The 13,783-nt window shown below is 33.5% G+C and overlaps 1 protein-coding gene across 2 annotated transcripts in view; it reads left to right on the top strand.

Moving 5' to 3' along the window:
• LOC127985410 (collagen alpha-1(XI) chain) overlaps positions 1 to 13,783 on the top strand; it is an 87,061-nt gene that overhangs the window by 54,039 nt on the left and 19,239 nt on the right. For both annotated transcript variants that reach the window (XM_052587415.1, XM_052587416.1), the window contains exons 21-41: positions 338 to 391; positions 585 to 629; positions 710 to 763; positions 845 to 889; positions 1,999 to 2,052; positions 2,293 to 2,337; positions 2,453 to 2,506; positions 4,139 to 4,183; positions 4,510 to 4,563; positions 6,133 to 6,240; positions 6,331 to 6,384; positions 6,698 to 6,751; positions 8,728 to 8,772; positions 8,877 to 8,930; positions 9,450 to 9,494; positions 9,588 to 9,641; positions 9,743 to 9,796; positions 9,877 to 9,930; positions 12,864 to 12,971; positions 13,073 to 13,162; positions 13,365 to 13,418. In XM_052587415.1, coding sequence (XP_052443375.1) covers positions 338 to 391; positions 585 to 629; positions 710 to 763; positions 845 to 889; positions 1,999 to 2,052; positions 2,293 to 2,337; positions 2,453 to 2,506; positions 4,139 to 4,183; positions 4,510 to 4,563; positions 6,133 to 6,240; positions 6,331 to 6,384; positions 6,698 to 6,751; positions 8,728 to 8,772; positions 8,877 to 8,930; positions 9,450 to 9,494; positions 9,588 to 9,641; positions 9,743 to 9,796; positions 9,877 to 9,930; positions 12,864 to 12,971; positions 13,073 to 13,162; positions 13,365 to 13,418 — 1,224 coding nt within the window. The remainder of the gene's footprint in view (positions 1 to 337; positions 392 to 584; positions 630 to 709; positions 764 to 844; positions 890 to 1,998; positions 2,053 to 2,292; positions 2,338 to 2,452; positions 2,507 to 4,138; positions 4,184 to 4,509; positions 4,564 to 6,132; positions 6,241 to 6,330; positions 6,385 to 6,697; positions 6,752 to 8,727; positions 8,773 to 8,876; positions 8,931 to 9,449; positions 9,495 to 9,587; positions 9,642 to 9,742; positions 9,797 to 9,876; positions 9,931 to 12,863; positions 12,972 to 13,072; positions 13,163 to 13,364; positions 13,419 to 13,783) is intronic.

The raw sequence follows: 13,783 nt of genomic DNA, 5'->3' as shown, positions 1-13,783 counted from the left end.
GTTTTATTTTATTTATTTGAATTTATTTTATTTGTGCAAATATTGAACATTTCAAAATAAATGGAACACTTTAAAGTGTTTTTATTTTTTAAATGCATTACTTGAACATGAAGGTAGAACACTTTGTTGTTTAAATACATTATTTTATTTTTATTTCATGTAAATGAGAAAAAAGTATTACTTTAGGCGAGTATGTTTAAAACGAATGACACAGAAAAAAGCTGTTTTATTTATGTTTTGGTCACATGACCGGGCGAATGCTAGCCACTTTATCCATCTATTATCAGACACTTTCAGCTGAACACAACTCTCTGTTTCTCCGTCTTCTCTTTTTCAGGGTCCTCGTGGTTTGTTGGGCCCCAAAGGTCCCCAGGGGCCCCCAGGCTCTCCTGTGAGTTCAAACTTCATATTTATCTGAATTAGTTTGTTTTCATCTTTATCAAGTCATTAACCTTCATGCTATTTATTTACTTAGAGCTTTATTAATGTTTTAATATATATTTTTTTATGTATGTAAATGTGTAAATATTTTTTAAACGTTGAATTCGTTTTCATTTATTTTGATCCCTGTTTTATTGTTTTAGGGTGTGACTGGTATGGACGGACATCCTGGACCTAAAGGAAACATTGTAAGTCTGAGACATACACACACACACACACACACACACACACACATTCACATTATTATGCTCTTGTTTTCACCCGTCAGGGTCCTCAAGGTGAGCCAGGACCTCCAGGACAACAAGGCAACCCCGGAGCTCAGGTATTCATCAAGCCACACCCACTCACCCATCACTGACTTCATTAACCAGTCAAAATCCTCTAATTCTGTCCTCTTTCACAGGGACTTCCTGGTCCTCAGGGAGCGATCGGACCTCCAGGAGAGAAGGTGAGATAACATGTGTGGAGGAGCGATGGAAGGATGCTTCTTTTTCGTAATGGATTCATGTCTTTATATAGAGTTTGTATGTGTGTGTGTGTGTGTGTGTGTGTGTGTGTGTGTGTGTGAAGTGTTCTATTGATAAAGTTTATGTTTTATGACAAGAAAGTTATTGTTAGTGATGTAGATTATAATACATTTAACAAGTTTTTTTTTAAAGAAATTAATCATTTTATTAATCAAGGATGCATTAAATTGATCAAGACAGTAAAGACATTTACATGTAACTGTATAATGTTACAAAAGGTGTGTATGTCAAATAAATGCTGCTCTTTTAGCTTTGATTATAATAAGAAATATTAATTGAGTGGCTAGCAAATGAGCAAATTAGAATGCTTTCTGAAAGATTATGTGACACTGAAGACTGGAGTAATAATCAGCTTTATATCACAGGAATAAATTATTTTTTTTAAATATATTGAAATAGAAAATATGCTAATAATATTTCACAATATTTTAGATTTTACTGTATTTTTGATGAAATAAATATATATATATATATATATATATATATATATATATATATATATATATATATATATATATATATATATATATATTATTTTATTTTTTTTGCTGGGCTTAAAGATTGAAGATTATAATATAGAGTAAAAAATATTTTATTATTATTTATTATTTACAGTTTTGTTTTATTATTATTATTATTAGTAGTAGTATATTATATTTAAAAACAAAAAACATTTGACTGCCACATCAAAGCCATTTTACTGTAATGTGACAAGAAAACCATAAAACAAGGAACTATATTATTTGAAAAAATACACCACTCAATATTTTTTTTTATTGTCGTTAAAGTAAAATATTGATTGAAACTGATTTTTAGTTTTCAACTATGCATAAATGCAAAGTTTACAATATTCGAGAATGAACATTGATAATTCTGGACATTGATATTTGTCATTAACCCTTCGACACACCAACCACTTTAACTTATTGATCGCTTTACTGGATGATCTTCATGCGTGTGTGTTGAATCAGGAAGTGTGTGTGCTGAGTGTTAATGGACTGAGTGCTAATGCTGGTTTTCCTCTTCTCAGGGTCCCACTGGAAAACCAGGCTTACCGGGAATGCCAGGAGCCGATGGACCTCCGGTGAGTCTGGGAAATGCACACACGCTCCACGTCTGATCATCTCAAGCTCTTTAGTTTGTGTTTCAGAGAGATTTCATTGTATTAATAATTACAGTGCAGTGATCTGCCTGGCACTTCTTCACAGACACACATTGTTCGCATCGATTCTCAAGGCCTATTCTCTCCACATTTCATGCTTCTACATCTAATTACTGCAAGCATAACATGTCATTTCTCTTTATCTTTGCGTCACAAACACAGGGCCACCCGGGAAAAGAAGGACCATCCGGAGAGAAAGGAAATCTGGTATGTTTATGCTTCATTCTTCTCTCTGAAGAGTTCACTTAGAGACAGTTCTCTTGTACAAATGTAGCTTCAGATGTGATCAATAACTCCATCGATAACTGACTGTGTTTTACAGGGACCTCCTGGTCCTCAGGGGCCGATCGGATATCCTGGGCCTCGAGGTGTAAAGGCAGGTGTTTTTAAATCCTCATTGGTCATAGCAGAACTCATAACGATCTCTCATTGGTCAGTGGGTATTGCAGTTCTGTAGTAGTAAGACTTCAGTGAAAAGTCACCCAAGTTATATTAGACGGCACCCTGCCAGTGTTTCTAATACTTTCCTGAGGCAGAATCATCAGAAATTTATAGCCATCTTCCAAAATGTCCAAAAGTTGCATTTCTAGACAGCATTTTAGGCGTCAAAAACTACTTCTGAGTTAAGTTGTTTTGGCCAGAATGTAAGGCAGTGGAATGTGATGAGGATACATTTCTCAATTATTATGTTATATTATATTATGTATGTATATTATTTATTGTTAGAAATGTTTAGTAGTTTTTTTGTGTCCTGACCCAATTAGTTAAAAAGGTATTGGTGTATAAACTTTTCTGCAACTAATGAACCAAATGAAAAAGTCATAGTTAGATTTAATTGTTCACTGAAGTCACATGAAGATGAATTTCTGAATTCAAGTGAAATTTATATATATATATATATATATATATATATATATATATACTGTATGTATGTTGTTTAACTCTCATGCGATCATATAAAAAAATCTAAATAAAAAAAGTGTAAAAAGATTATTATATTTTATTATACCGGGCTGTCAATACAATATAGTGTATAGTATAGGGCTGTCAAATCAATTATTCATAGTTATATACGATTTATATTATATATAAATTTAAATAAAAATATATATTAAATGCAGTTTTTATTTATGTGTGTGTATTTATATGTTCATGTGTACACACAAACATATATTATGTAAAAAAACGTTTGTTTTGCTGCGAATAATCGTGGTTAATAGATTTTACAGCACTATTACATTATATTATTTTATGTTTTTTTTTATGCTATGGTATATTGCTATGTTATATTATGCAAAGAAACTTTTGTTTTGGTGCCATTAAAAGCGATTAGTAGATTTTACAGTCCTATTATATTTTTTATGTTATGTTATAATCTTATATTATATTATGTAAACAAACTTTGTTTTGGTGCGATTAATCGCAATGAATAGATTTTACAGCCCTGTTATATTATTTTATGTTATGTTTCATGTTATGTTATATTTTTATGTTATGTAAACAAAATTTTGTTTTGGTGCGAATAATCGATTTTACAGCCCTTTTATATTATTTTGTTATTTTATGTTATGTTATGCTATATTGTCATGTTATGTAAACAAACTTTTATTTTGGTGCGATTAATTGTGATTAATCGGTTTTAAAGCACTATTAAAATATATTTTATTACATTATGTTATTGTTAGAAGATGCATTGTGAAGAATGCATTATCCAAAATGGCAGATGAATCAAGATATGCTTTGCATATAATAAATGATTGCATATAATAAATAAAAAAATTGCAATTGAATTAAAATGCACTATTGTAATCCACTGTGAGTCAGTTTGCTGCCTACAGTATATAGACGGTAGACTGTGATGCAGCTTGCTAGGGTTTGAGAGCTTTTATCACCTTCATGGTTTCTAGTCAGTGTTTGTGATACAGTGAGTCAATCGAAAGGTTTTCTAAAGTTTAGATGGACTCTTTTCATCTTTTTTCTTTTGCTCTTTCGCTCTTTCTGTCCGCAGGGTGCTGATGGAGTCCGCGGGCTGAAAGGAGGCAAGGGTGAAAAGGTAATTTCAGCGTGTGTTTGTGGGTTGTGTTGTGCTGTTGTGTGTGTGTGTGTGTGTGTGCAGAAGGCTAATGCACTGCTCCTGTGTCATTAATGTTTCATTTCTGTTTCTGAATATGGAAACTGCTGTACTCCAGGATGCATTTTTGACCTTCCCGCTTTGGTCATTAAAAAGTTGTATCCTGCGAGAGTGCAGCAGGAAAATAAGATCAGGCCCCGGCAAATAGCAGAAATAGCAGTTGCCATGGAGATCCGTCCCTCGGTATCATGTGCGAGAGGAAGTTTGCAACACTCTCAGTGTCAAATCTTCATCTCTTTCCTTCTCAGGGAGAAGACGGATTTCCGGGATTTAAGGGAGATATGGGCGTCAAAGGCGACAGGGTAAGAGACTTATTCGCAGGTTGAAGAGGTTATTTGTTTTTGGCTTTATCTCTGGAGAATTATGGGATATGATTTCTCTTTTCACTTGGGTCGATCTTTAATTCTCAGAGCATCTCTGAGGAGGCACATAAATCACACTGGGTCTGCGTCTAGTGGTGCATCACTATTACTTTTCCTCATACTTTTTGGGATTTGAACAAATATAGACATACACAGAAAAAAAGACCCTGAGGACCATAACCTGGGAATTCAGCCACATAGAAATGTGATAAAACACCTTAGTGATCACATATCCCCAGTCTATTACAAAGACATTTTACACACAAAATGCAGAGAAATTTGGTCATTTAGGACTCCAGAAGTCGGTCGAAGGGCATGTATAATATTCGTTCAGCCTAATTGATCAGATTTTTTGCAGTTATATAGTCTGCTGACTCAGCTGCGGTGCTGGGTGAATGTCTGTAATGAGCAAACGCGCACCGCTTTAGGTTATTAGGGACCAATATGCACACGCTTCTGGATTTAAGTGGGCGGACATTGTCCCAAATTACCATTTACTCTTGTTAAATGCCACGCACGCACACACTTGACTATTCCCATGCTGCTCTTAAGTGGCAAAAACATTAAACACACACTAACTGTTCACACAAACTTGTTTCTTTATTAAGTTCTAGGATCTTTATTCAAAGATGTCCACCCAAAAACATTCGAAGACAACTCTTTTTAATTTACAGCAATTAGGAGACGAAAATAAGCAATATTAGTTATTACATTTTAATAATAATAAAAAATTGAAGTTGTAGAATTGTAGGAGGTGGATTAAGAAATAATTTTTAGTACATTTTTTGGGGGGTGAATTAAATTAGTAAACATCGTGTGTATGTATATGTATATATATATATATATATATATATATATATATATATATAATTTTTTTTTTTCATTTTATATTATTTTAAAGCTTGTTTTGTCTTAAATTTGGTGCCCTTGGTGCCTTTGGACGTTTGCTTTAATTAAAATAATTAATTGTAAAATTAATTTTGTGGGTGATTTATTTCCATAAATATTACTCTCTAGTTGTTTTACTCATTTTAAAGCTTTTTGTCTCTTATTTAAACACCTTGAAGCCCTCTCTGAAGTTTTCTTTAAATAATCAAATCATTTTAAATAATACAATTTGAACATTCTAGATATTTGGGGGTTAATAAATCAAAATAATTGTAATGTAAAATGTAATTGTTTTTTAAGTGTTTTCGCACATTCTAAAGCTTGTCTTATTTTAACATTTGAAGTCATCTTGAGGTCCCCTTGGAAGTTTGCAGAGGAATTTAAAGGGACTTTACATTTTTAATGCATTTTTCCCCTGAAAGCAACTTTTATTATTTATACATTCAATTAATACATCAGTCAATGTAAATGTAAATGACGTCTTCTCTGATATGATTGGCTGGTATACAGATGTAATTTATCGTATCATTGTATGTATCGTTTATCGGAACAGACCTAAAAAAAAATATCAAAACTCTAGTTTCTGGGTGAAATGTCTCATATAAATCCTAATGTGTTCAGGGAGAACTTGGTGCCGCCGGACCCAGAGGTGAAGACGGGCCTGAGGGACCCAAAGGAAGATCGGGTTTACCTGGAGATGCTGGACCGCTCGGGCCGACCGGAGAGAAGGTGAGTGGATATCTGTACATGCATCGTCAAGTTTGTCAGTGTTTTGTCGCCACTGATTAGTTAAGTTTCTTCTGTGTACTTTGGTTTTAGGGAAAGCTCGGTGTGCCCGGGTTGCCAGGTTACCCAGGAAGACAAGGCCCCAAGGTAAATACACCTGCGATTACCCAGCATCCACAGCAGCGAGTGTTGAGTGTGTGCATGTATTGATAGAAGGACAAGGTTGTGTGTGCGCATGCATTAGAGTGGGACTGGAAGGCAGACATGTTTGAACTTCTTGATCAAAGCTAAGTGGATTTACCCATAATGCCATCTGATGTCAGCCTTCCGTTTGACCGTGACCCAGCATTCACTGCTGCAACAGCACTTTTCTTCTCTTCTTCTCCTTTTATCCCTCTCTCCCTCCTCGCTTTGATGGACCTGTGAATTAATCCCTCTCTCTCTCTCTTTTCCTCTTCAGGGTTCTCAAGGATTCCAGGGATTCCAAGGAGCCAGCGGAGAGAAAGGCACGAGGGTGTGTAAAAAAAGTCTCATTTTATTTCTCTCACGCACCCTTTATCCGCATCTTATTTTATTGATGTGCTTTGAGTAGTGAAAAGATATACGCTCACTGGTTTTTTTCTCGAGTTTGTGGATTTTGAGAAAGAAATGCAGGGTAATCATTTAAGCTAACATAATGCAAAAGATGTGAAGAAGTGCGCAAGGACATGAATTTAGATCTATTCCTGTTCGATTTTTAGATGTTATTTTAAGATATTCAACACAATGCAATTCAGAAATTCAGAAGCATCATTAGGGGAATATTTAACTTTATCGAAAACTGTTAAAAACATTTGAATTGAAATAAAGCAGAAGTAAAATAAATTATAAATATTAGAGGGAAAAACTATTAATTATATCTTGACTTATCTTTGCAATAGAAAATAGCCCAAATGGTAATATTAACAATAATTATAACAATAATAAATTACAAAAGAACCTGAAAATACTAAATGTTCAACTAAAAATAAATTACAAATTTAATATATATATATATATATATATATATATATATATATATATATATATATATATATATTATGTATATGTATATATATGTATATATATATATATATTATATACATATACATATATATATATATATATATATATATATATATATATATATATATATTTTTTTTTTTATATAAAAACAAACAAAAAACCTAAAACTGAAATAAAAGTGAACCTAAATAGTAATATTTAAACAAACAAATTAAACAAAAATTAAAAAAGCAAACTGAAAATCTAAAAATAATACTAAAAAGTATACAAATAATACTAAAATAACGCTGGCTGAAAATGAAAATTGTCATCTTTTACTCACCGTCATGTCACACTATTGGCAGAATAAATAAAAATGACAAAAACACAGACAAGTAATGTAATAAAAGTAATCATTTCAGCTTGTGCTCGCCATTGTCTCGGTGTATGGAAGCTAACAGTCTCTGAGCTGTAGTGTGTGTGTTATCAGAGCCTTTATGGCCAAGAAAAGCTGAGTAAACCCCCAGCTCTCCGCACGGATGCTTTATTGGCTGTATATCATCACATTTGAGCTGAGAGCAGCAGCCGGCTGCCATTAGAAAGACACTGCAGTCTCCCATAAACACATTATAATCCAAAACCAAGCCATTAAACAAACACACACATACACATACACACTCAGACTGCATTCTTTTGTTGATGCAAAACTTTCTTTGTTTCTGCAGAACTATCTCCATGAAGTATTCATGAGATGGAGAGATGCTAATATAATCTACAGAAAAATCAAATTAATCACAATGTTCTACTAGGATGAAAGGAATATTGCTTTTGGTTTTGTTTAAATTACGCAAATAATGGCCATCATTTTTAATGACTGAATTCGCTGAAAAGAGCATATGAACAGAAAGTGATATATTTAATTATCTCTACTTCTACTTGTAAATGTTTTTATTAAAACAGAAGTATGCAATTAATAACTGTGTATACAGTGTAGTTTAATTGTTATATATTTTAATTGCATTTATAATATTTTATATAGTAATATTTTAAATATAGCATACCTTTTAAAAATCAATAATTTGAAATTAATCATTATTCAAATCGATTGACAGTTTAATTATTATATATTATTGTTCACTTGAAAAATATTTATATATTAATTTTAATTTTATTAATTAATACAACATAGATTTCCTTTAGGAATAAATCATATTATATTGATAAATTATTCACGCTGTTTTTAATGTTGATTAAAAATATTAATATTATCAGAACTTATTAAACATAACAAATATCTTTAAAAAAAAATGTATGGGTATCCTTCTTATTTTATTATTTTATTAGAGTGTATTCCTTATAATATGTTTTAAAATAAATAAATAATAATAATAAAGGTAATAATAGGGAACTAAGATATATTCGTTTTTTATTTTTCCATTAATTCGCGTTATGTTCTCTCACGAACAGGGGACAGCAGGAAAGCCGGGACCCCGAGGACAGAGAGGACCCACGGTAAGGCAACAAAGTTTGGACAAAAACAAACAAGTCGTGATGTTTTTGCTGATCAGTTAGGACTGTTTTCACACACTGCTTTCTCAAACTTCTTGTGATCGTAGGGACCCCGTGGTGAAAGAGGACCGAGGGGACCAACCGGTAAAGCGGGACCAAAGGTGAGACTGTGCTTTTTCATCACTATTCTGCATTTGTAAGAAGCTTTTCAGGGTCTTCTGTCTTAGTAAATAAGTAATATGACATGCAAATGTAAAATCATATCATGCATGCATTCAAGCTTACACAAAACAAGTGTTTGGCACATAAAAATTCAATTCTGAAGAGCACATCATACCCTGACTGACTGAAAGAAAACATCTGGGGCTTCAGGATATCTGAACCCTCTTTCATCATTTGTTGTGCTTTGAAAGCTAAACGTGTTGACAGGAGCAAATGCTGCTCCTATCACATTTCAAAACGCAAGCTCAGCTGGAGCCAATCCAAATGCTACAGGGATTTTCCCCATCTGCAAATCAGTCAAACAAATCTTTAATGGCACTCATTACCTCGGGCAATAAGCATAAGTTTTACCATATTATTAATATTTAATCGCATTTGCATGGACAAACATTCTGAAATATTAAAACGTTCTGTTTAATTTCCCTTTTCTCCTTTATTTCTCCTTCCCTCTTTCACAGGGCAACTCAGGAAGCGATGGCCCCCCAGGACCACCCGGTGAACGGGTACGGTTTAAATAATAACCGCATCCTTCCAAAGTATTGATTTTTGCTTCAGAGAGAGAGAGATTTCACGCTCTTTTCTGTCTTTTCTCACAGGGTCCGTTAGGAGCAGCGGGACCGACTGGATTCCCTGGCCCTAAGGGTCCACCGGTAAGTGATGTCAACACTAGAAATAACTATAGAAATCCTACTTTCATCCAATCCAATCTGTCTTGATTTCCCCTCTATCACTCCCTCTCTCTTGTTTTAAGGGTCCTGCCGGAAAGGACGGGCTGCCCGGACACCCTGGCCAGAGAGGAGAGACTGTGAGTGGCGTCTGATAGGAACACACACACTTTTATTCACACACTTGTGCTTAAAACTCACTTGTATTTTCTTCTGGCAGGGTTTCCAAGGTAAAACTGGACCTCCCGGACCCCCAGGTGTAGTCGGACCTCAGGTAAATAGAGCACAGAATGCTAAAGTTCAAATTTTCAAATTTTCAAAATGAATTACACACTAAATAATGCCTTTAGTAAAACTCCAATAAAATGGATTACAAAATGGACGAAAAACCTGAGGATGGACCTCATGAATAATGTCATAAAATGTTTGGCCCATTAAAAATAATAATAATTATATATTCAATTGAAAATATGATTTTAATTACTGTGTTAGTATTTTTTTTATAGTTTTATAAAAAGTATAAAAAATTGTAATAATTACAAAGAATGGCAGAAAACATAACTGTCATCAAAATAATAAAGAAAAATAATTTTTATTTTTTATTTGATTTTTGGATGACAGTGTTGTTATTGTAAACTAAAAGTATAAAATATATAAATATTACATAAAAAATGTAAATAAAATTAAACTGAATTACTAAAATTACTAAACTCTAAAGATTTTCTAAATATTTTCTTTAATTAAAATAAAGTTCAAATATAATTAAATATAAATGTTGGATGAAAAACTAAAAATAATAGTAATACAATTATAAATGAAGCCTTGAAATGAAATAAGTGAAATAAATATGTTAAGCTGAATTATAAAAATTAGACAGTGTTGTTTTTGTTAACTAAAACTGTTAAAATTTTCTGGAACAAAAATAAAGTTGAAATAAAATTAAATATAAATATTAGATGAAAAACAAAAAATACAATTAGAAATGTTGCCTTGAAATGCAAGGTGTATTATCAAAATTACTAAAACTGAAATTAAAAACGTCTTTTTTCTAAAACACCTACAAATGACAACAAGAGCACGTAACAAAATGACTAATGTTAAAAAAAAAAAAAAAAAAAAAAAACCTTTCAAGCAAATTCAAAACATGAATACAATAGTATATGAATAATACTAAAACAACATTGTCCAGACATTTCATTAATCCAGGATCAAAATATTTCAAAACCTGTGATCTTTTGACCTGGACCAGTAAGAAACCACCTAGCAGCCGCCCAGAGCTCCCTAGCAACCACAAAGCTATCCTCGGGTAACCGCTAACAACAACCCAGTGAAGTGACGTGCGTTCTGAACGATCAAGAGCCCCTCAGGAAATGTAAAAATCTGCTTTCCAGTGCTATGCTAATTTGGGCTGTTTTCAAGCATTTTGAGCTACTTCTACTCTGTTGTATCTTTAATACTCTGGAGGCATTAGACGCGCTCCACTCTGGGCTGCATCTACCATCCGCACAAGAATAAAACTTTCTAAAGCTTAGAAAACCACACACCCATCTGTTTATCCAGAGTGGCTACCACAGGCAGAGGCCAGAGACACGTGCTACATATTCATGAGCCATCACTCGCTCATTAGATTATCTTAAAGGTGTCCTAAGGTTGTCACCCGGGAATCAGAATGGCTCCATTAGGTTACATATGAGCCGTTTGTTGGCCTGCCTGTGCTTTGTCTCCTGACATGCTTTTGTTTATGCGGTTAGATGTTGGCGCTGACTGGGTAATGAATTATTCATAAGCAATCATGATATTCTGCTTTTTATGCAAATGTTAAGGTGGGCACAGGTTTCAACAGTGCCACACATACACACATATGGATGTTCAAGTGCACATGCTCAGCCATGCAAATGGAGGCATATAATCTGATTCTTTTTCTTCCGCTCTTCGTGTTGCATAATTTGCATAACCGCTGATCTTCCTGAAACACCTGTAGCATCTTTATTAATGGATGTTTTCCAGAGGTTTCCGTTGCTTTCCTTGATTATGCTGTTCAAACACACTTTTGAACAATGAAAGAACTAGGAGTACAGCCGTTCATTGTGTTCCAGATGCATCGATTTAAAATCGACCTTTAAATATGACTACGTAATAATGAATTATTTGTTTTGCTGTAGATTTAAAATGTTAGCATTTGAATTAATCTTACTTTGTTAAAGTAGCAAAATACATAAATTAATCATTTGCAAACTTTGCAAACTGCTTTGCTGAGGTGAATTAAACTATTCTGGAAATTAAATTTGAATTGAATTGATTCAGCGACAACACAAAGATTCATCTACCCCACTTCAATATAAATATATATAATTTTTTTTTTAATAAAATGTTTTATTTCAATATTAAGTACTATATTTAATATTAATGCTAATTTTTATGTTTATTAATGACTTATTTCTTTAAATAAAATCTCTCTCTTTAAATTTTGTAACTTTCAGGTTTTACAGATATCTTATATAATTTATAAGATATGCAATATGTATTATTCATTTTTAATCATAGTTCATTTTTTATTTAGATTTAAAATGTTATAATTTAAATTAAGTATTCTTGACCTTGGACCACAAAACCATTCGTAAGGGAAAATTTCTCGAAATTGAGATTTATACATCATCTGAAAGCTGAATATATAAGCTTTCCATTAATGTATGTTATTAGGATAGAACAATATTTGGTCGAGATACAACTATATGAAAATCTGGAATGTAAGAGTGCAAAAAAGTCAAAATACTGAGAAAATCGTCTTTAAAGTTGTTCAAATGAAGTTCTTAGCAATGCATATTACTAATCAAAAATTAGGTTTTGATATATTCACGGTAAGAAATTTACTCAATATATTTATGGAACATGATCTTTATTTAATATCCTAGTGATTTTTTGCATAAATAGAAATCTAGAATTTTGACCCATACAATGTTTTTTTGGCTATTTCTAAAAACATACCCCAGTGACTTAAAACTGGTTTTGTGATCCAGGGTCACATTTTGTTAAAATAGCAATATGCATCAATATATCACATGAAAACTTGTGAATTAAGCCGTTCTGAAATAGCAAATCTGTTTTGAATTGATTCACGAGAAATCGTCAATTGATTTGATTCATAATCAACCTAAAGATGAATCTACTCCACTACCTTACCCATAATCCATCTCTCTTTCTGTTCAGGGACCAACAGGTGAAACAGGACCAATGGGAGAGCGAGGCCACCCTGGACCCCCAGGACCACCTGGTGAACAGGGTCTGCCTGGACAAGCAGGAAAAGAGGGAGCAAAGGTGCGAACAAATTCAGGCCATACACACTTCAACATTTACACACAATACAGTTACATTTATCTACAGTTATCTATTCATCAATTCATATCTGGTCTTGATAGGGAGATCCCGGTCCTGCAGGACCCACCGGTAAAGACGGACCTCCAGGACTGCGAGGGTTTCCAGGAGAGAGAGGTTTACCAGGCCCTGTGGTGAGTATCACGAACAAACCCTTTACCCCTAGAATAACACTCGGTGTAACTCGCCCTTAAATTCTGCACGGGCCAGCATCTCTCTTTCATGTTTTGAGCTTTTGGTTTGTTGTTCAGTATAAATAGTACATCTCTGTGTCACCTCTACCCATCAAATGTGTGGTGTTTGTGTGCTTCAGCAGTTTTGTGTGTGTGTTTGCAGGGGTCTGCAGGTTTGAAAGGGAGTGAAGGACCTCCAGGGCCACCTGGACCTGCTGTAAGTAGACATGCTCTTTCTTTTTATCCATCTCTTCTCAAACTGCTTTCTTATTCGCTTGTTTACCTTGTTTTCTCTTTCTCCTTTTGCTCCACACACTGGTTTTCAGTGAGTACAGTGATTCAGTTTGTGTGACATGGATGATTTACAGTATATCTTCAGTATCAGGCAAACATTAGGACTTATCTGATTGAGTTCATGTTTACTTTTTGATACATGTGCTGGAATATTGCAGAAAATGCATCAACGAGGGTTTAACACACACTACCATTTAAAAGAAAAGAACACTCTTGTTCAGCATGGATGCACTGAATACATCAAAAGAGACTGTAAGGATATTCACAGTCTTACAAAATAATAAACAC

This window comes from Carassius gibelio, chromosome B21, assembly GCF_023724105.1.
Source record: "Carassius gibelio isolate Cgi1373 ecotype wild population from Czech Republic chromosome B21, carGib1.2-hapl.c, whole genome shotgun sequence".
NCBI lineage: Eukaryota > Metazoa > Chordata > Actinopteri > Cypriniformes > Cyprinidae > Carassius > Carassius gibelio.
Note: the sequence above shows the minus strand (reverse complement) of the source record. Positions and strands in the feature narration are given on the sequence as shown.